Below are 21,100 nucleotides of genomic sequence, written 5' to 3'. Positions count from 1 at the left end.
TCCCAGGTTATCTACAACCCAAAGGAAATTTCCCAACTGCAAATTAGAATGACCTAATGAAGCTTCAAAACACGCCGGATAGTCTGTCACAGTCAGACAGATGAGCTGCTTCTTAGTTTTATCTCATGGAACTAATTCGCTTGGCAGGAGCTGAGGTTTCTAGATGGTTTCATGGGTGGAACTAAGAGCTGGGGATGCCAGAAGCCGTTCTGGGGCTGCTCACGGGATCAGACAGCCGAACCTTACAGCGCCTCCCCTCCGATTCCTCCTATTTTCCAACTCAATACCATAAAAGCAGCTTTATATGGCAAACAGACTGTCTTCCCGTATTTCCACAGCTCTGAAAACCCCTGCTCTATAGGAACTCTGCTGCATGTGCACGTTGTATCTGCAGAGCCCCAGAAAAGGCTTCTGCCTTTTACCCATCTCGCCCCAGTTACCCCGCAATGGCTGCAAACACCTGCTTTGCTAAATATTTGCATCACAGCCAGCAAAATATACACTTGATCTTAGTCAATTCCTGTAAACACACATACATAAATTGGATTATTAGTCATTTCCTACACCGCCACCTTCTCTGGCAATAGCAGCATAATGCTTTAATAATCATAATACAAGTCATTATGCCTAATGTCAGCTACAGGTCATAGACGGGCCAGATGAGACCTGAACAGGTGACAGAAAGAAGCGCAAGACAGACAGCCACATTTTCATTGTTTGCATATGCTTTGAGTGCAGCAGATCTGCACCAACACAGGAAATCCAGACCTCTCCCACCGCAGGCAGAGCAAAAACGTACCCGCTACTAATGTGCACTCGTAGTGCAGCCAAACCATTGCTGCACAACACGTTCCTGCTTCCTCTGAACCATGCTGGGGTGTGACAAAGGACACAGCACCAGAGGGTCCATCCCGCCACCAAACAACCTATAGGAAAACACGAAGGAGACCAGAGACACTCTTGTAAATGAAGTCAAACCTACCCAGAGCTTCAGAGCCATCACTCCGCTATTAAAGGGCAGACGAGGCTGGGACGCGTCTGTCACAGAGCAGGTTCAGCGCCACCCAGGACCAGCCTGGAGACCTTCTTATCATTGGATATGGTCCTGGGATGGTTCAGGTGCTCACCGTGAAGCGCTGTGGTGTTTTCAGGGATGCTCACCATGGAAGAAAGCTCGCAACACGTACCAGGAACCAGCCATCATCAGCAGATATTGCTGAGAAGCGTTAGCCTGGGGATTTAGTCGGCTCGGAGCAGATACCGACACAAAGCACACGATCAACAAAGCTCAGTCCCCTTAAGGACCGGAGCCCAGGCTGCTTTGAGGGATTTTCTTCTTTTACATGTATTTATAGAGAAGAATTCCATTAAGCCTTTCAGATCTCTCAGCTAGCACAAAACGAAAGGGAAAAGAACCCCAAGTCTTCAAAACAAGAGAAATTCGGGGAATAACACAAGAGAACATAGACAATGTGTGTTCTCCATACCCATCCTCCCCCCGCTGTGATCAGGGTGGCCACTCCAGCCCACCTAAAGGAAAACGGGGCAGCAACTCTTGTCCTGCCCACCTTCCTTTCCAGCCTGGAGACCCCCCCACGTTGTCCTTCCTAATCCGACGGGCTCCTTTTCACACCGCTGCTTTTTTCCTCCCCGTTGTTTGCTCTGTAGGATTTTCTCACCTGCCAAGGAAATCTAAACCTGGGGTCCCATGACAGAAACCACAACAGCAGTTAAAAGAGCTGTAAATGTGTTATTAATACATCTCGAACAGCCACTCAACCTCCACAGCTCCACTTGCCATAGGGATGCTCACACCTGCCCCTTTCTGACTTATCACAGGATTCGCATCCAGCAGGTCCGGAACCAAATGAAACCAGGACCAGGATTCGGTTCTGTTTTGGGATGCGGTGGGTACAACCACAGTCACCATTGGAGGAAAGAGGGTTCAGGGAACCTGGCTCACAAAACCCAACAAAGCTCCTATTTATAAAGAGAGGAGAGTACAGGCCAAGTCAGACTTGATGTGCTGAGTTAGTGGTCTCATAAATACTACCACTATAAAATATTCCACAGCTTGAAAATACATCTGAATTACACTCTGGACTAAATTTAATTTTGTTTATTTGTGTACATCTCTAGACCGGATTTATACTATTTATTACGGTTAGAAATATTTAGCTGCAAGATACTTCAATAGAATGGTTTATTTGGCTGCCAAGTCTATCTGCCATATTACCAATAATTAAAACTAGGTTTTCATAGACAGAGGGGGAAAAAAGGGTTTTAGCTATATTTTCAAGCTGAATCATATCAACATGTTTAAAAAGGAGATATGAGCTCCAGTTTTTCTTCCCCCTACGGGCAAAAATTATTAAAAGACAGGAAAAATGAGTCATCTGAATTTAATTATCAGGCTGTGAGTTGCGAGGGCCAGCTTTGAAAAACGCTATTCAAACTGAGACTCTTTGTAATTCCGCTTACGGGACCGAAAACTTTCCTTCTCAAGAATACTAAACGAGGTCCCTTTGAGTCGCCGGTGTGTTGATCTCGCCATGTGTGTTTCACGGTGCTATAAAGACGCCGGACGAACCTCAAAAAGCAGGAACAGCTTCTTCCATGACCCCGGATGAGGTTCCTGCTGCTGTGACCTGTTTTGCTTATGAATGATGCACATTTGGGGCTCCACCAGCTGATACATTTGGAGGAAAGGCATAGAGCTAGAGACAGAGCTAGAGACAGAGCTAGAGACAGAGCTAGAGACAGAGCTAGAGACAGAGCTAGAGACAGAGCTAGAGACAGAGCTAGAGACAGAGCTAGAGACAGAGCTAGAGACAGAGCTAGAGACAGAGCTAGAGACAGAGCTAGAGACAGAGCTAGAGACAGAGCTAGAGACAGAGCTAGAGACAGAGCTAGAGACAGAGCTAGAGACAGAGCTAGAGACAGAGCTAGAGACAGAGCTAGAGACAGAGCTAGAGACAGAGCTAGAGACAGAGCTAGAGACAGAGCTAGAGACAGAGCTAGAGACAGAGCTAGAGACAGAGCTAGAGACAGAGCTAGAGACAGAGCTAGAGACAGAGCTAGAGACAGAGCTAGAGACAGAGCTAGAGACAGAGCTAGAGACAGAGCTAGAGACAGAGCTAGAGACAGAGCTAGAGACAGAGCTAGAGACAGAGCTAGAGACAGAGCTAGAGACAGAGCTAGAGACAGAGCTAGAGACAGAGCTAGAGACAGAGCTAGAGACAGAGCTAGAGACAGAGCTAGAGACAGAGCTAGAGACAGAGCTAGAGACAGAGCTAGAGACAGAGCTAGAGACAGAGCTAGAGACAGAGCTAGAGACAGAGCTAGAGACAGAGCTAGAGACAGAGCTAGAGACAGAGCTAGAGACAGAGCTAGAGACAGAGCTAGAGACAGAGCTAGAGACAGAGCTAGAGACAGAGCTAGAGACAGAGCTAGAGACAGAGCTAGAGACAGAGCTAGAGACAGAGCTAGAGACAGAGCTAGAGACAGAGCTAGAGACAGAGCTAGAGACAGAGCTAGAGACAGAGCTAGAGACAGAGCTAGAGACAGAGCTAGAGACAGAGCTAGAGACAGAGCTAGAGACAGAGCTAGAGACAGAGCTAGAGACAGAGCTAGAGACAGAGCTAGAGACAGAGCTAGAGACAGAGCTAGAGACAGAGCTAGAGACAGAGCTAGAGACAGAGCTAGAGACAGAGCTAGAGACAGAGCTAGAGACAGAGCTAGAGACAGAGCTAGAGACAGAGCTAGAGACAGAGCTAGAGACAGAGCTAGAGACAGAGCTAGAGACAGAGCTAGAGACAGAGCTAGAGACAGAGCTAGAGACAGAGCTAGAGACAGAGCTAGAGACAGAGCTAGAGACAGAGCTAGAGACAGAGCTAGAGACAGAGCTAGAGACAGAGCTAGAGACAGAGCTAGAGACAGAGCTAGAGACAGAGCTAGAGACAGAGCTAGAGACAGAGCTAGAGACAGAGCTAGAGACAGAGCTAGAGACAGAGCTAGAGACAGAGCTAGAGACAGAGCTAGAGACAGAGCTAGAGACAGAGCTAGAGACAGAGCTAGAGACAGAGCTAGAGACAGAGCTAGAGACAGAGCTAGAGACAGAGCTAGAGACAGAGCTAGAGACAGAGCTAGAGACAGAGCTAGAGACAGAGCTAGAGACAGAGCTAGAGACAGAGCTAGAGACAGAGCTAGAGACAGAGCTAGAGACAGAGCTAGAGACAGAGCTAGAGACAGAGCTAGAGACAGAGCTAGAGACAGAGCTAGAGACAGAGCTAGAGACAGAGCTAGAGACAGAGCTAGAGACAGAGCTAGAGACAGAGCTAGAGACAGAGCTAGAGACAGAGCTAGAGACAGAGCTAGAGACAGAGCTAGAGACAGAGCTAGAGACAGAGCTAGAGACAGAGCTAGAGACAGAGCTAGAGACAGAGCTAGAGACAGAGCTAGAGACAGAGCTAGAGACAGAGCTAGAGACAGAGCTAGAGACAGAGCTAGAGACAGAGCTAGAGACAGAGCTAGAGACAGAGCTAGAGACAGAGCTAGAGACAGAGCTAGAGACAGAGCTAGAGACAGAGCTAGAGACAGAGCTAGAGACAGAGCTAGAGACAGAGCTAGAGACAGAGCTAGAGACAGAGCTAGAGACAGAGCTAGAGACAGAGCTAGAGACAGAGCTAGAGACAGAGCTAGATACTTGGGGGGAAGACTTAGGGTTAGGGCTGGGGGGAAGAGGCAAAGCAAATACATCATTAATCCCTCTGATAACTGCTGTGTGTAAAACACACCACCTTTAAAACAGCTACTAAATCTTTTTAGCAGAACATGTGTGCATGTGAAAGTCAAAGTGCTTAATTTTCTAAGACATTTGCCATTTTAAAATTTCCACCATGCTGTATTGACGGGTAGGTTTATTAATTCTTTTCCAGCAGGTTTGCGCTGACAGGCATTGTTTTATTTCTGATATGACAAGACACAGCGCTGCGCCGGCAACACCTCCAGCCTGAATAATGTTTCTTAACTAGCGACGTTCATCTCCACCGCACTCCACCAACACTGAGCCTCGCTGCAGTACATCAGCTAAAAGCTAACAGCGCCCTAAAATATTAATGCGCGCTGATAAAACCAGTCTTTTTTTTCATGAAACAGCAACATCTAATTTTCAAGGGGGTCACGGAAACAGTAAACAATCGGTACATGGTAAATGGCGAGTTCTCTCACATCGATACATCCAAAACATTCAAATCCTACTCCTCCATAATTGCCAGACATGTATAAATTACCTAAATGAATGATATTTGTGGCTGCGACACAACCCTCATAAATAATCGTAATTTAACTTCCTGCTGATAATCCCAGGCAACACCTAATGATTACAAACACTTAATTCTTTGCTTCCAGAGGGATGTTGGGTTTCAGACCACAGAACCCCAGAATGTCAGGGACTGGAAGGGCCCTGGAAAGCTCACCCAGTGCAATCCCCCCATGGAGCAGGAACACCCAGATGAGGTTACACAGGAAGGTGTCCAGGCGGGTTGGAATGTCTGCACAGAAGGAGACTCCACAACCCCCCTGGGCAGCCTGGGCCAGGCTCTGCCACCCTCACCCCAACAAGTTTCTTCTCAAATTTAAGTGGAACCTCTTGTGTTCCAGTTTGCACCCATTGCCCCTTGTCCTGTCACTGGTTGTCACCCAGAAGAGCCTGGCTCCATCCTCCTGACACTCCCCCTTTCCATATTGATCCCCAGGAATGAGTCCCCCCTCAGTCTCCTCTTGTCCAGCTCCAGAGCCCCAGCTCCCTCAGCCTTTCCTCACACGGGAGATGCTCCACTCCCTTCAGCATCTTGGTGGCTGCGCTGGACTCTCTCCAGCAGTTCCGTGTCCTGCTGGAACTGAGGGGCCACAACTGGACACAAGATTCCAGGTGTGGTCTCCCCAGGGCAGAGCAGAGGGGCAGGAGAACCTCTCTGACCTACTGACCATCCCCTTCTAACCCACCCCAGGTACCATTGGCTTCCTGGCCACAAGGGCCCAGTGCTGGCTCATGGTCACCCTGCTGTCCCCAGGACTCCCAGGTCCCTTTCCCCTACACTGCTCTTTAAATAGGTCATTCCCCAACTTACACTGGAACCGGGGGTTGTTCCTGCCCAGATTCAAGACTCTACACTTGCCCTTGTTCTATTTCATTCAATTTTTCCCTGCCCAGCTCTCCAGCCTGTCCAGGTCTCTGATGGCAGCACAGCTTCCAGTGTCACCACTCCTCCCAGCTTGGTGTCATCAGCAAACTTGCTGACAGTCACTCTATTCCCTCATCCAAATCATTGATGAATATATTGAATAATACCGGCCCCAGCACTGCCCCCTGAGGCACTGCACTGGGTACAGGCCTCAACTGGACTCTGCCCCACTGACCACGACTCTCTGGCTTCTTCCCTTCAGCCAGTTCGCAGTCACCTCACTCCCCGCTCATCCAGACCGCACTCCCTCAGTTCAGCTGTGAGGATGCTGTGGGAGACTGTGTCCTTCCCTTCCACGTGCTGCTCATTAGGACTTTAACTGGTTGTTGAGTGGACCACAGTGCAGAAGATCAACCAGAGCCAGGGTTGTCCTTCGCTATAAAAGCAACACGTCAAATTCCTCTGCAAACCGTCATTTCAGACTTCATAGCACTGATCATTCGGGTAGCTGTTGTATATTGGAAAAAAGAATCACTGTGGCATTTATCATGCCTAAAAGCAATATTTCTGAAAGCATTGCTCAAGCAACAGCGGGATGAGAGGGGTATTGAAATTCTATACACAGCCTCCTACCTAAAGGACAAACTGATCTGCAGAAACATTTGCCAAAAGTTCATTAGCAGTAAAGTCAACTTGTCAGCAACGTATTTAGCTATAATCAGGAAACAATTTAGCAAAACCAAGGTTTGAGCATGACAGCGTTCGAGACGCATTTCTTCATGTGTTGGGTGGGTTTGTTTAATTCTTTATTTCTTGTAGCCAGCTGCACTATGAAATCTCATTGCAGACAATGTGATTCAAAGTAGAGAGGAGTCAGTGCAAAGTTCACCAAGCAAACAAAACGCACCCCGGGGAACCACCAGGATTCACCCTCATCCAGGCACAAACTGTTCACTCTGAGCATCCCATCAAGTTTGGATCCGTGCACACAAAACGTCAGCGGGTACGACACGATGTACAGACCACAACCAAGTACAGCCAGTAATGACCTACCAGAGCGAAGATCCCTCTGTTCCAGCAACTTCCAGAACGTCATATCCATCCTCCAGCTGAAAATCCATGAAAACCAAGGCAATGGTGTCTCCAGGTTCGGCGAGAATAGTCCACGTGCAGTCCGCGTTGTTGCCATATTCCAAGGGAAAGTGAGGGCTGGAGATAATCCCGCTCTGGCCCCGCAAAGTCCCTCCGCAAGCGTCGTCAGCTGCAAACAGAGCAAGTCATCAGATTTCGCCGGAACGCACAACACATCAAAAACTGAATAAACCCAAATTCAAAGCAAAGCTTTAAAAGCCTCGGTGCTTTTGTCAGGTGGTGTGTGGATTTGTGTCCTCGTTTCTCATATAAAAGTACGCTGTCACCAAATCAGAGCGGTTTAACTTAACCCCTTGTTCAGAAATCCAGCCGTGGCGTTTCCTGCTCATACACCGGCTCTGTTTGCTGCAGGTTCTTTCATTTTTACAACCTGAATTTTAACAGCAGGAGCTATTAAAGCAATTAAAGGAAGAGGATCTAAAGAAAACATAGGCAGGAAGATAAAGAAAACCAATAATTAATTTGACTAGCGTCAGGGCAGCTCCCTGCTCTCGCGCATGAAGCATCAGCTCAGCATTTATCTGGAAGGCTGCAAAGAAAAGCCTGTTAACTTTACAGCATGTATTACAGAGCAGCATTTCAGATGCTTTAGTCAAGGAGCTTGGGGCTTTACACTATAAACACTAATTTTCATTACAAAACATTTTTAAAAAAACCCTTCCAAATGGAATGTAACATGTTGAAGTGTAACGGGTCATGGGCACCTAAGGAGAGGAAAGTTCTGCGGGGCTGCTCGGGAGGATCCTTCTGCTTTTTGATGTTTTCAGGAATGAGTCTACAGAAGGTTTTATCCCCAGAGCTGCAACTTGCAGCCTCTGAACTCATGAAACTTGAAAGACGAGTTCTCCTGGCCATCTGCTCCCCGTGCGTGCGCCGGGAGGCCCCGGGCCAGCACGAACCCTTTCCACCGCACCGGCACGAACCCTTTCCACCGCACCGGCGCGGGCCCCTTCCACCGCACCGGCGCGGGCCCCTTCCACCGCACCGGCGCGGGCCCCTTCCCACCGCACCGGCGCGGGCCCTTTCCACCGCACCGGCGCGGGCCCTTTCCACCGCACCGGCGCGGGCCCTTTCCACCGCACCGGCGCGGGCCCTTCCCACCGCACCGGCGCGGGCCCTTCCCACCGCACCGGCGCGGGCCCTTCCCACCGCACCGGCGCGGGCCCTTCCCACCGCACCGGCGCGGGCCCTTCCCACCGCACCGGCGCGGGCCCTTCCCACCGCACCGGCGCGGGCCCTTCCCACCGCACCGGCGCGGGCCCTTCCCACCGCACCGGCGCGGGCCCCTTCCACCGCACCGGCGCGGGCCCCTTCCACCGCACCGGCGCGGGCCCCTTCCACCGCACCGGCGCGGGCCCCTTCCACCGCACCGGCGCGGGCCCCTTCCACCGCACCGGCGCGGGCCCCTTCCACCGCACCGGCGCGGGCCCTTCCCACCGCACCGGCACGCCACCAGATTGTGCTGGAACCTCCAAGTCCCAGCGGAGATCACGGCCCTTTGCAGCCGCTTCTGCGCTTGGATCAGGTTGGCCCATCGCTGATTATCGTGGAGCTCACAGCAAGCAGGTAAAGATATGATAAAAAAACCCCAGACATGTAGTCAGACATGCAATTACTTCTGAGCCGCCCCACAGCCAAAACTAGGGCTGAAAAAGGCCACTGAAACCCCAACTCAGTGCTCTGCTCCCAGGTATTCTATTACAACAAAGTTATCTATTTGCTGCAATTGCATTGTCAGTGAATTGAAGTTATTCACGGACACCGAAGTGCAGCTAGAGTCATCAATAATTTTAGGTGCCGAGACCTCTCATCCAGCCCAAGCGCCAGAAAATGCTTCAAACTTCAATGCATCATATGCAGGATTCACAGCGGGACCACCAAGGAGGATCCACTTCCAAGTGGAGGATCCACTGAGCCTCTGCCAGCCAGAATGAAAAAGCTTTTTAGAGGCCGAATGGATTTGAGCCAAAGAGGATAAGAACAATTCGCCACCTTAATTTCTCGTGAATAAGCACCCCTGCAGATGCTGGAACAAAACAGACGCAAAGAAGACTCATTGCAGTGAACTCTCAAAACATCATGGTCAAGGGCACGGGGGCTCGTGGCCAAACACTTTTCACTGCGATCTTGCATTTGTGCAGCTCAGATCCGCACAGAACCCTTAAACACACACCTAGGGGTAAACACAACAAGGATCTGGAAGGATTTGCATCTTGTCAGCGAGTTCTCAGCCATATTTACTGATGGGGTCTGGAAGTCTGAGACAACCTGGTACATTGAAGTTGTTCTTGTACTAGAAGGAACAGAGGAGGGGATGGAGAACATGCTCCAGACTTCTGATTCAACGCGGTATCAGCAACAACAGGACTACATCAACAGCAATGAAGACCAGCCAAAGGTACAGTGGCTTTGGCTTTTCTCATTAAAAAGGGACTATTCCTTGAAACTTTCATTGCAAAAGGTATTTATTGGAAAACGTTTTCGCTTCCCATCCACGTCTAAACACACACTTCCCAAGTTTGTAGAGGTTGTTGCTGTTCAAACACATTCTACAATCTCCTAAACTCTTTTTGAACAGCCCGTGGATTATTCTGGGCACAAAGCAGTCTAAGCAGCTGTTGGAGTTCTAGTAAGACAGACCATTTTTAATGAGATTATGCATATTTGATACGCTTAAAATGTAGCTTTGCAAATGTTCTCAACTTCTCAGCTGGCTTACTGCATTTTTACTCAACCGCCTACCAGAATCATAAACCTATCAGTTCTACTTAAATTCAGCAAACAATCTGGGCAAGACTTCTCTCCGCACGCATGAAAGAGCTTCACAAAACAGGTTCAGATGTTTCTGGAGATTCTTGTGGTGCTTCAAACGCACCATTTTGCCTGATTGGAAATTAACTGACCCCGCTGAGGGTTGTTCCTTCTGCACTTACAGCAGAAAAGACAGCGTTCCGAGTCTGCTGGGTTTTGCCTCCAGCATTACCAACTGTCCAGAGAGAAACACAGCTCGACTTGTAAGACTCGGCTTAAGGCCACGTTTATATTAAGTACTAGGCCTTATTTCATTCTGCAAAAATGGAATGGCCGTGCAGAAAGTGTGTCAAAGCACACCAGATGCAACGAGGAAAGCGCTCCAGATATTCCCGATACACGTTATATACATGGGATAAGCGTCAGCTTCCACCAGATTTCACAGCCCGGCCCAAAATCGCTGAGGACTTTGAGTCCTCAAGTCAAACTCCTGAGTTACACACTTGAGTGAGAGCAGGAAAAAAGAGATATCAAAAGAACAGTTAAATGAGAGTCCCGGTTCAAAACAATTGCAGAGAACCATAATGGATCGACTTTAACACGACAAAGCTCGGTCTCTCCGCAGTGTTAGTCTGGCTGTAGGAGCTGCTCTTTCAGCAATATAATGCCCTTGGCCCCAAAATAGTAAGTGTATGAGAAATACGCTAAGTAGCACATATTACTGCTGTGTAACTCATTCAAGCAAGCATTAAAAATGTACCGAACAAACAATATTTGCTCGCTTTAAATTCAAGATTTATGCCACAGCTTAGAACTGCTGATTGATTGCACAAACAGAGTCAATAAAAAGAATCAATAGAAGATCCTCTGCTGAAGTACACAAGGAATTGAGGGGAAAAGACTTCAAAGCGGCAGTGACTGTTTTGGTCTAACAACACAGACACTTGTGTATTTACGGACTCGCTGGTCCCTCGTGGCCCTGGAGAATTATAAGCAGCTCTCTATACGATCAAGGAATTGAAGTTTCCCTGAACACACGGGCTCATAGGAAAGCTGCAAACAAAGGGCAGACTCTCCCTCCCATCCCGCACCCATCGGTGCTCGGTTGAAACTCACGTTTCTTTACAGGCAAAGCACCAGAATCGCTGCAGAATGAGCCTCCAGGGAACCCAGCCTAAATCCTGCCTCAGCTTCCAGTGTTTGCTCTAGAAAACCTGCACGGTCTTGGGTAGCTGGCCTCATCTTATGGATAATACTCCTGCTTTTCCCCCCCCACCTCCCACTTTCGACAAATTGAAGTTAACGTAGCTGTACAGCATTTTGAATAGTTTAAGCACTTCATAACCTTCCTATTATTCACCTAAACCCTGGCAGCTTTAGGGAATCCAATAAAAAAGCACCTCAATATTAACTACATCATGTTTCATTTTCAAGTCTTTCACAGCCCCAAGTAGCTCATGAAATCCCGTTTCCTCGTGGCTGGATGAGATGAAGGGGGGACGCGTTACCTCTGCAGAAGGGGAGCGGGAAGTCCCAGGAGGCGCTGTTTTCTGAGTTGGCGTGGCACGTGAGCAACGCGTGGCCTTCCAAAAAGAAGCCGGGGTTGCAGCTGTACCTCACTTTGTCCCCGATGCTGAACGTCGTCCCCTGCTGGATCCCGTTCTGCAGCCTCCCCGGGTTTCCACACGTGTGACTCGGTAGAACTGCCAAAGAAAAGTTGCTTCGGGTTAGAGACTGTGTCTCCTAACAGGTGAAGGATCACCTCAAATTGCTTAAAATGTAAAGAGCAAAGAACCACAAAAATCACCCTACTGATTGCACCAGAATTCATTAGGTCAGTTAGAGTTAACATTTAATTAGCATTTCTACCGGTAAGGAAGCAAAAATCACTCGCCAAGCTATTGAGTCAGAAACAAGATCCACTCTTTCCTGACCGCTTTTACCAGTTCCTAAACCATCACATCTCTCTTTCCTACCCCCCTGCCATTCTGTTTAACATCACTGCACTTGATTAGAACCCAGACATCACTTTCCTCTTTAAAATAACACTTTTTTCGAACAAACATTTGCTGGGCACCTCACAGACCCCTGTTTTGTAGGCAGAGTTGTGTTATATCTTAAAGGCAGAGGGAGAAGACCTGAGACAGCCCCTGCCCTGTGGCTGTTGGGCAGAGGTAGGGGACAGAGAAGATGACGAGGGTTGGAAGCAGGTTCCAGTTCGGGGCTGTGGGCATTCCCCTCCCTACCTGCTTTGCTTCCCCAGGTGCCCCTCTGTAATAGGTTTGAGGCCCTGGATCTTGAAGGAGGTAGGTGATGATGTGGTGCAAGGCCCACCTACAAGGTCACATAGAAAGAGGCAGTTGACCCCACGCCTCAAGACCGCCTCAGATAAGAAAGAAGGGTAATTGTAGTAGGCAATTCCCTTCTGAGAGGGACGGAGGGCCCAATATGCAGAGTTGACGCTCATCGTAGGAAGTGTGCAGTCTACCTGGAGCCCGGATCAGGGACATCACTAGGATGCTCCCCAACCTGGTGCACCCAATGGACTACTACCCACTGCTGATCTTCCTGGTGACAACCAGTGACAGGACAAGGGGTAATGGGTTCAAACTGCAACACAGGAAGTTCCACTTAAATATAAGAAGAAACTTGTTGGGGGTGAGGGTGGCAGAGCCTGGCCCAGGCTGCCCAGGGGGGTTGTGGAGTCTCCTTCTGTGCAGACATTCCAACCCGCCTGGACACCTTCCTGTGTAACCTCATCTGGGTGTTCCTGCTCCATGGGGGGATTGCACTGCATGAGCTTGCCAGGGCCCTTCAACCCCTGACATTCTGGGATGCTGTGAACTGTGTGTTTAATCCAGATTTCCCACATACGCATCAAACCAGACTCTGAACAGTGCAGCTGGGACCCAGCTCCACTCAGGGCAAAAACAGCCCAACATAAGATTGCATCAGAAAAAATATGGGATATTTGAATACAAGATGGAGAAGCTGCAGCTAAAATGCCAGTAAATCCTTAACCAATGCCTCAGTACAGCAGTTTTTAAATAAAACTCTACAGGTTCCCAGAAGCCATTCCAAAAAGATGCACTCAAATCACAAGTTTAGAGCCCAATATAAAACCCAGGGAAGACAACCAAGACTAAGAACGGCTTCATCAAATCCGAACCAGGCCCTTGTGCAGCCTTCTTGTATTATAGTTCTTTTTCATTAAGGCTGAAACATCAGAGGAAGGAAAACATGGTCATTCAAAGCAGAGCGATGCTTTATCATTGGAAACAATTTTGTCAGGGGCATGAACAGAACCAGATGAGTTTCTGTGAGCAGAGGGAGATTTAGTCTGCAGCTCTGCCAAGGAAAAAGAGGCAGATTAAAAGGAAAATGATATGCAGAATAAAATACAACCAACACTGTGCACCAGCATGGGAAACAACATATAAATCCCCGACACTGCTCAAAGACACTCAGTCCCCGCCTGCGCTGCCACGGGATGGAGCCTTGGGACGGGGATTTGAACCGGGAACGGGGGGCCAGGTACGAGCTCCCACTGACCAGATTTCTTCCCCCAACACCATTTCTACCCTTCCACAAAGCGCCTGGAGCTGGGAAGTTCAGCAGCAACCGGAACATGAACAACCGAGCAGGTTTTGTGAGCAGGGGACGCTATCAAACGCATCAAATGGGTTGAAAAGCAGTGCAGAACTAATGTTTCATTTTCTGTAATGATACTCAAAACCCCAATTTAATTAAATTACCAATGTCACTTTTTTAAAAAAATGAACCCATTCCTGCTTTTCTGCTTCCTTCCTTTAAAATTAATGACTAGACCTTTGCTATAAATAAAAATCTATCATTTTTAAAAGTCAATCTCTAACACTAGCTGCTCTCTACTTAATGAACTGTGAAGAATCAGACAACCCCAACCTGCATCGTATCTTAAAATCATACTCGAAAAACAGGCTCTCATTTAAAAATTCTGCTTCATTTCGCTGCCTTAACTAATATCTTATTACAGGACAGACAACACATGCAAGCTTTGGGGGGAAGGCAACATTAACTCCTTGATTGCTTCGGATTTAGTGGGGTTGCTGCAGGAATCTATGAGCTTTGGATTTAGTGGGGTTGCTGCCGGAATCTATGAGCCTTGATTTTTATATTTTTTATAATTTTTTAACCATTTCTATTACATTTTTAGCGGTGGAGGGTCTGGAGGTGCCCTTGGACCCCCACCAGTGTCTTTGTTTCACCGAACGCGACTCCCTGAGCTGCAGCAACCGCTTGCACAGCAATGGATTTGTGATTCTACTCCAACATTCCCGAGAAGAGATAATATTATTGCTCATACTTGGCTGCCTCTAACAGCCAGACTCTGATTGCTTCAGAGATTAATAGAACTGTATTATTTACATCAGATGTCGCACAGAATAATATTATTAAAGCTTTGTCTTACCCATTTACCAATTCCACTGTAGATTAGTAGCATGGATTTTTTTGCTCCCCACAAAAGCTTTGTTCCCGGCAATCAACATAATATTTTCCAGTGATTGTATGGAAATGAATGCAGCCACAGACCAGATTTGTACAGATGAATCGAAGGTCCTGTTAGTCATTTTGTAGCCGAGTCTGTTTCTCTCCATGATGAATTTAGAGCGGTTTATTTTATTTGTCTTGATTTGAGCAGCTGCCAAACCACTATCTTATTTCACGACAGAGGAAATAGGATTATCCTATTGCAGTTGCACCTGGAGATGTGCTCAATGCACCCTGAGCAGCCCTGGCCCAGCGCTGTGCCCCTGTGCAAAGGAACCGTAATCACGGTGTTAATTGCCAGCACAGACACAAATACAACCAGAACCTCCAGAAAGGAGACTGGGGGTGAAGTTTGTCTGATGGGATTGTCTGAGATCATGGCAGAAATGGCACCTTTTCAGCAAGAAACTGGCAAGTGTCAAGATACTGAAAACATCAGGGATAAACCCACCAAAACACACAACTCCCCACGTGCTGCAGTTTTTCAGCCCATCCTTCAAATCCACTTGTTCACCAAAACCTCAGCCCAACTTTGCTCCCTTCTGCTCCAAACTTTCTCTACCTTTTTGGAATCTCTGGCCTTCCAGTTTGGCCCCTTTTGTCCCACCCCTCGGAACCCACACCTGCTCACCCATTCATCTCTTACCCTTCATGGTACCCTGGGAGCATCACCCAAGCTCCTGCACCCCACGGAGCCCTTAGAGGAGAATGAAGGTGCCTTTTCTTGTGGAGACCAGAGGCACCTCTCAGATTTCACAACGTGTTGCTTGAAAATGATCTGAATTTGAGAAGTTTCCACCATCCATTCCTGTTAACTGCTAAAAAGTAGCTACAGAGCTACCAGAACTGCTGATCTCCAGAGCAGCTTCGCACCATTCCCTGACTTTAATTTCCACCCCATTTCTTGCTGCCCTTCCCAACGGGCTCACCGGGCTGTTCTCCCAGCCTGGTTCATCCCCTTGCCCAGGATCACGGCCCTGCAAGTCTTCAGAATCAGCAGCTTTCCAAACCCAGCACTCGTCAAGCCACGCGTCTCCTCGTTCCAGTTCATTCAAAATTAATTAGTAGTTTTTAAGTCATTAGATGTGACTCAACGCATGCTTGGACAGCATCCCACCATCAAAACGCATTCAGCCTAATTACATCAGCCTGGCCTAAAACCCCATAGATCATTTTGTCAGGAGAGAGGAATTAAAGACAAAGGCAAGAGATGTTTCTCTTGTTGCTCCCTTACCAGTTCAGGTACTTGCAAACAAGCCAAACCCATCCCCAGCTTGCTCACCATTGCAAAGAGAAATCTCCCCTCTTTCCTATTCAAATTCATCTTCAGCTCCCTTCTATCTGTGTATATCGTTTGAATATAAAATAACCCCACCGGTTAACACATCTAGATACTGCATTCCAGTCTACGACCCTATTTACATAGCTAAAAGAAGCTCTTTTATTGCTTGAATCATCTACGGTGGTTTACGACAGATAATTCAACGCTATCATTGTTCTAACCTTGAAATCTTATCAAGGAGCGCAGCTTTTATGATATGAGGCCATCCATTATCTCCTCATTCCCAACTCATCTTCATTCCTAACATAAAGATGAGAAAGCGAGCAAGCCGTGAGCAGGCACCCAGCGCTCCTCAACCCCCTCGGCACAGCAGGAATCCTTTATAAATCCCAATGAGGGATGCAACACAGAGCAAGGAAAATACCAAAAACCATTGACCTAAACGACTTGGCTCAGTCACCACTACACACTCATTTCCAATATAATCTCCATTACGCTTTTTTTTAACGTTTCTCTCCATTTTCCTGAATCTAGCGGGGGCTGGAGGTCAAGACATCCAAGGGAACCCACAGAAAGGTGTCTCTGCTCAAGGAGAGACGCAGGTTCTTTAAGGAGAACATCTCTAGTGTGTCCAACACAGCTTCAAAAGCACCCTGGAACAGCCATGGCCCACGTGGGCAGCACAAATATGAGCTCGGCCGGATGGGGAGATCCACACAGACCCATCTCCTCTCCCTCTTCAGCCACGACTTTTGGGCCAAGTACCACAGGGATTAATGACTCTCTAATAACTCCCACCAGTGTTTTAGTGCAATCTGGTTTAGTTGAGAAGAGTTTTAACCTTCAGGATAAGTGTCCAGTGAGTGCTGCAAGAACAGGAAATAAATGGTGTCTTCATTTCATTTTATCCTTTTTTTATGTCATGATTCATTTCCAGTACAACCAACAGAGATAAAGCTAAATGGAAACTCTTTTTTCTCTCTAATATTTCTTTGTTCACTAAAAACCAGCCAGATGGTTACTTTTGGATAATAACAGACCAGAATGGCTCACCATCCGTCTTCTTTGTGGTAGTACTTTTCGGGCTTTTTTGGAAACTCATTTTCAGTTTCCAATTTACCTTCCCGGAACGTGCTACAGCAACTCGGGCACAACTTCCAGAGAGGAGCACTTCAGATTTGATTTACTTATCCCACTACAGAAACAGCAACAGCTTCAAACCATGAAAGCGGTAAGATCATGGAGATCCAGCAGCAATCCCATGGATCTTCAGAGAGGCGGCGAGCAGGGACGCTTCACTTTTGGGACTTTATGCCACTCGTTATTTATACTTTCAAACAAAAACCATGACTTGCAGAGCACAGCAGGGAAGCCTGGCTGCAAAGATACAGACACTGAGTCTTTTACCAGGCCCTGAAGAAGAAAGTCATGCTGGAAGATGCTCCCATGTCAGCAAACGCTTCGTTCCCACCCCAGTGGTCCTCCCATCCCATCCCAACCTGGGATGCTCTCCTGGGATGCACCAGGAGCCTCATCAGCAAAGCACTTGAGAACGTGCTTATCTTTGTGAACGCGCTCTAGTCCTGCTGCTTTTCAGCCCAACAACACTTGAACGCAAGCTTAAAGTATGTGGTTAAGTGTTTTGCTTAGCAGGAATGGATTTAAGTGCATGTTTAAAGGCTCCAGTGAACTGGCGTTTAACAGCTGCAGAGGAACTTAAAAAACCTTCCCTAGGGACGAAGGTGGTTTTACAGTTGTTTTCTCTCTTCCTCCCCGAACTAAGGTTAACCATTCTGGGGGAAACCAAGACCTGCATCTTCTTGTAACACTGAAGACAGGCCAAGAGAAACAATCCTGCAGCGGTTACGACAACCGCAGGGACCAAAGAAAAGCAGAATTCAAACTGCAGCCCAGAGAGTTCAGCTGCCACAGCACATCAAGCTCCTCACTCCGCCGCGCACATCGGCACTGAAAGCCCAGGCGCCGGCGTGAGAACAGGGTGTCAGATTTGGAACCCACATCTGAAGCGATTTTATCTCGACGCTGGGTGCCAGTGTTGATCAGCTCTGCGTTCTGCTGGAGAGTCGCCCTGGCCGGGGAACGCTCTTTGTTCTGGTAACAAAAGCCACTTCCAACTTTAAAGACCACATTGTTTATCTGCTTATTGATCTTCTCGAGCTATTGGCTGATTACCCAGAAACAGAGATTGTAGCCAACTACATCTGTTTTAATGAATATTTCACAGCAGAGGAAGGGCATTCGCCACAACATCTCACTCATTTTTTCAGCCGCTGCTCAGGCCTCCCCATCAGCCCTGCGCGATACGCACAGACCCGTCGAGTCTTCACACCAGCACCTCGATTTTAACTGATCGGTGACACCACACGTGCCCCAGACAACAGGAAAGTGAAACACTGCACTGTTGAGTAGAACAGTCAATAGGAAAAGCAGCCAGGAGCGCTGAGCTCTCGGTGCACACACCTCGTGGCAATAACCAGAAAGCAAATACGTCTCCATGATGGTGCCAAGAAAAAGTCCACTGGGCTGTCAGAGCAATTAGGTGATCCTCTGCTTCCGGCACTAAGGCTCATTATTAATTTGCGGTCATAATCGACACCAGAAAAAATGTAGAAGGTAAGTTTAGCTTTGTTTTCAGTGAAGAGGATAAAGTGATCTAATTATGTCATAAAAACACGCCTAGGGCTCCATCCTGTTTCCTGGATTCTCAGGTGCCTATCTTGCAGAATTTGCCACCAGCATAATTTTGCAAGCTATGCAATAACATGCACTCATCTCTGAGAACAAGGTTTTAACCCACATGGGATCTCCCCAATGCCTGGGTATATGCAGAAGCAAGAGCTTACTCTGATTTCAAGGCGCTTGCTCTGATTTCAAATCCTTGTCTGCTACTCAAATTTAGATGTTGCGGATCGGGGGGCTGAGACTTGCCCTATCTTTTCATCCATACATCACAACCTATTTAATGGACATTAAAAGGGCATTTATGCAAGCTGAGCTCACGGCAGGCAGGGAAGGAGAAAGGGCAAATGCTCTTAAGACTAATTAAAAAAATAAGCACCAGCCAATAATCATCTGCAGATCCATCACCCCGGAACATCCCCACACACACACTGACCAAGCACGTTAACAAATCACCTGTGCTGCATTCTTCAAGTGAATTCTCTTTGAGCAACATAAAGACATCATTTGAAGCAAAAAAACTTGACTTTCTGTTGGAAGGTGACTTGCCTGTCACTTCTGAGCGTGTGGCTCGACAGACGTGGGTGTAACTTCAGGCACGTTTCAGACAAGGCGTGGCTGGGCTGCGCTGATGTCCCGTGTGCTGCCAGGGCACCCGCAGGGACCCGCAGCCTCCTGCCCGCTGAGATCAACAACAGACACGTAGAACCACAGAATGTCAGGGGTTGAAAGGACCTGGAAAGCTCATGCAGTGCAATTCCCCCATGGAGCAGGAACACCCAGATGAGGTTACACAGGAAGGTGTCCAGGCGGGTTGGAATGTCTGCACAGAAGGAGACTCCACAACCCCCCTGGGCAGCCTGGGCCAGGCTCTGCCACCCTCACCCCCAACAAGTTTCTTCTGAAATTTTAGTGGAACCTCCTGTGTTCCAGTTTGCACCCATTGCCTCTTGTCCTGTCTCTGGTTGTCACCCAGAAGAGCCTGGCTCCATCCTCCTGACACTCCCCCTTTAGATATCTGTAAACATGAATGAGTCCCCCCTCAGTCTCCTCTTGTCCAGCTCCAGAGCCCCAGCTCCCTCAGCCTTTCCTCACACAGGAGATGCTCCACTCCATCATCTTTGTGGCTTCCAGACCTTTGTGCTGATGGATGGATTTGCGACAGAGGGAGAAACCGCCCACTCTGCACTTCCTTCCTACCTGAAAACTGTGATAGATAACTGTTACCACAGTCATTAGCGTGAGCCAACAGCTCTCCCAAACAAAACCCATCTTCTGGTTGAAGAGGACAAGATGGTGGTTGCAGAAAAACCTGGAAAGACCCCATCACACAACGTGCAGTCACATCCTTCTATTTTACTCATTGGGAAAAAAGAGGGGAAGCAACGGACCCAAATCTGTTTATTATAGACAGTTCCCCTAACCTGTGTGCCACAGAACACAATACTCAGCTTCTGTGACTATCGGTTTACACAATCAACATTTTCTATTAAGAAAACACTAAATGTTAATCCAAACAGCCTTGAGCTCTTGGACCCTTCAAACAGTCAAAGCACACAAATTTGGCCCCTGTAAACGCTCACGTTGGGACAAAGAATTTCCACAGCATCTATTTAACATGCAATTCAATCTAAATCTATGGAGCTGCGCATCAGGCGCTTTGAGAGGAAACGCAAGGAAGTCAAAGCAACGCTTGAGTGGAAAAAAATAGTGCCCGTTGTAAAAGGTAAAGTAGAGAAGGTGACACGTAAGCCTCATCCTCAGCATTAGCGCACTAAAGCTTGTAAGAGATTCGCGCAGACTGACTGCCGCCGCAGCCTTCGCTACCCTAGCTGAGCCCAAATAGATATTTTTAGACTAAAACCCTTCATCTTATTACTGCTTCACTCCATTCATTATATTTTTAATCATGTCCAAACAACTGAGCTATTAAATAAACTCCAAAGCAGCGCAGCAGGCTGTGGCTTCTGCGAGCTAAGATCAGAGCAGCAGGAGGGAAAGGAGGCTGTGGATGCAGATTAAACCTCCCTGTTCGGACAACGCGCAAAGCAACCGCTGGACTCAACTGCCACCCGTGCAGGATTGCGGCCATTTCTCAGTCCTGCCTCCTGCTGACATCCTGAAAGACATTCAGGACATCATTTACTTGGTAAGTTACAGGCGTCCCACAAAGGATGGAGAAAGTCATAGATGCATTTCTCAGTAATGAACTCCCCGCTGCACTCGCCTTTGACGGCCTCCGCTTGAGCATCTTTTCATGCAGATTTGTACACGGCAACGCTTGAGGCTTTCCAGACAGTTTCGGCATCTTGTAAACCGTCTGGAAATGAGACATTTGGTGCTGCTGTGGCCGCAGGTTTGCTGCTGTACCGCACGCCTTCCGGCACCTACGGCCCACCTGGAAAACCCTCAGTGATGTTTACAGACATGCGCCCACCTGCTGCTGTAAATGCTGAAAGGCTTTACTGAAATCAGGGCAGTTGTGCTACAAGTCAGAAGG

The 21,100-nt window shown here is 48.0% G+C and overlaps 1 protein-coding gene across 4 annotated transcripts in view; it reads right to left on the bottom strand.

Annotated features, from left to right (window-relative positions):
• Positions 1-21,100, bottom strand: part of CSMD2 (CUB and Sushi multiple domains 2) — a 264,468-nt gene that overhangs the window by 170,832 nt on the left and 72,536 nt on the right. For all 4 annotated transcript variants that reach the window (XR_010468147.1, XM_065041591.1, XM_065041590.1 and 1 more), the window contains 2 exons: positions 11,597-11,791; positions 7,239-7,446 (listed from right to left, as the gene is read on the bottom strand). Coding sequence is in view for 3 of the 4 variants with exons in the window: in XM_065041591.1 (XP_064897663.1) it covers positions 7,239-7,446; positions 11,597-11,791 (403 nt within the window). In the remaining variant the exon portion in view is untranslated. The remainder of the gene's footprint in view (positions 1-7,238; positions 7,447-11,596; positions 11,792-21,100) is intronic.

The sequence above is a fragment of the Columba livia genome, chromosome 26 (assembly GCF_036013475.1).
Source record: "Columba livia isolate bColLiv1 breed racing homer chromosome 26, bColLiv1.pat.W.v2, whole genome shotgun sequence".
Lineage (NCBI taxonomy): Eukaryota > Metazoa > Chordata > Aves > Columbiformes > Columbidae > Columba > Columba livia.
Note: the sequence above shows the minus strand (reverse complement) of the source record. Positions and strands in the feature narration are given on the sequence as shown.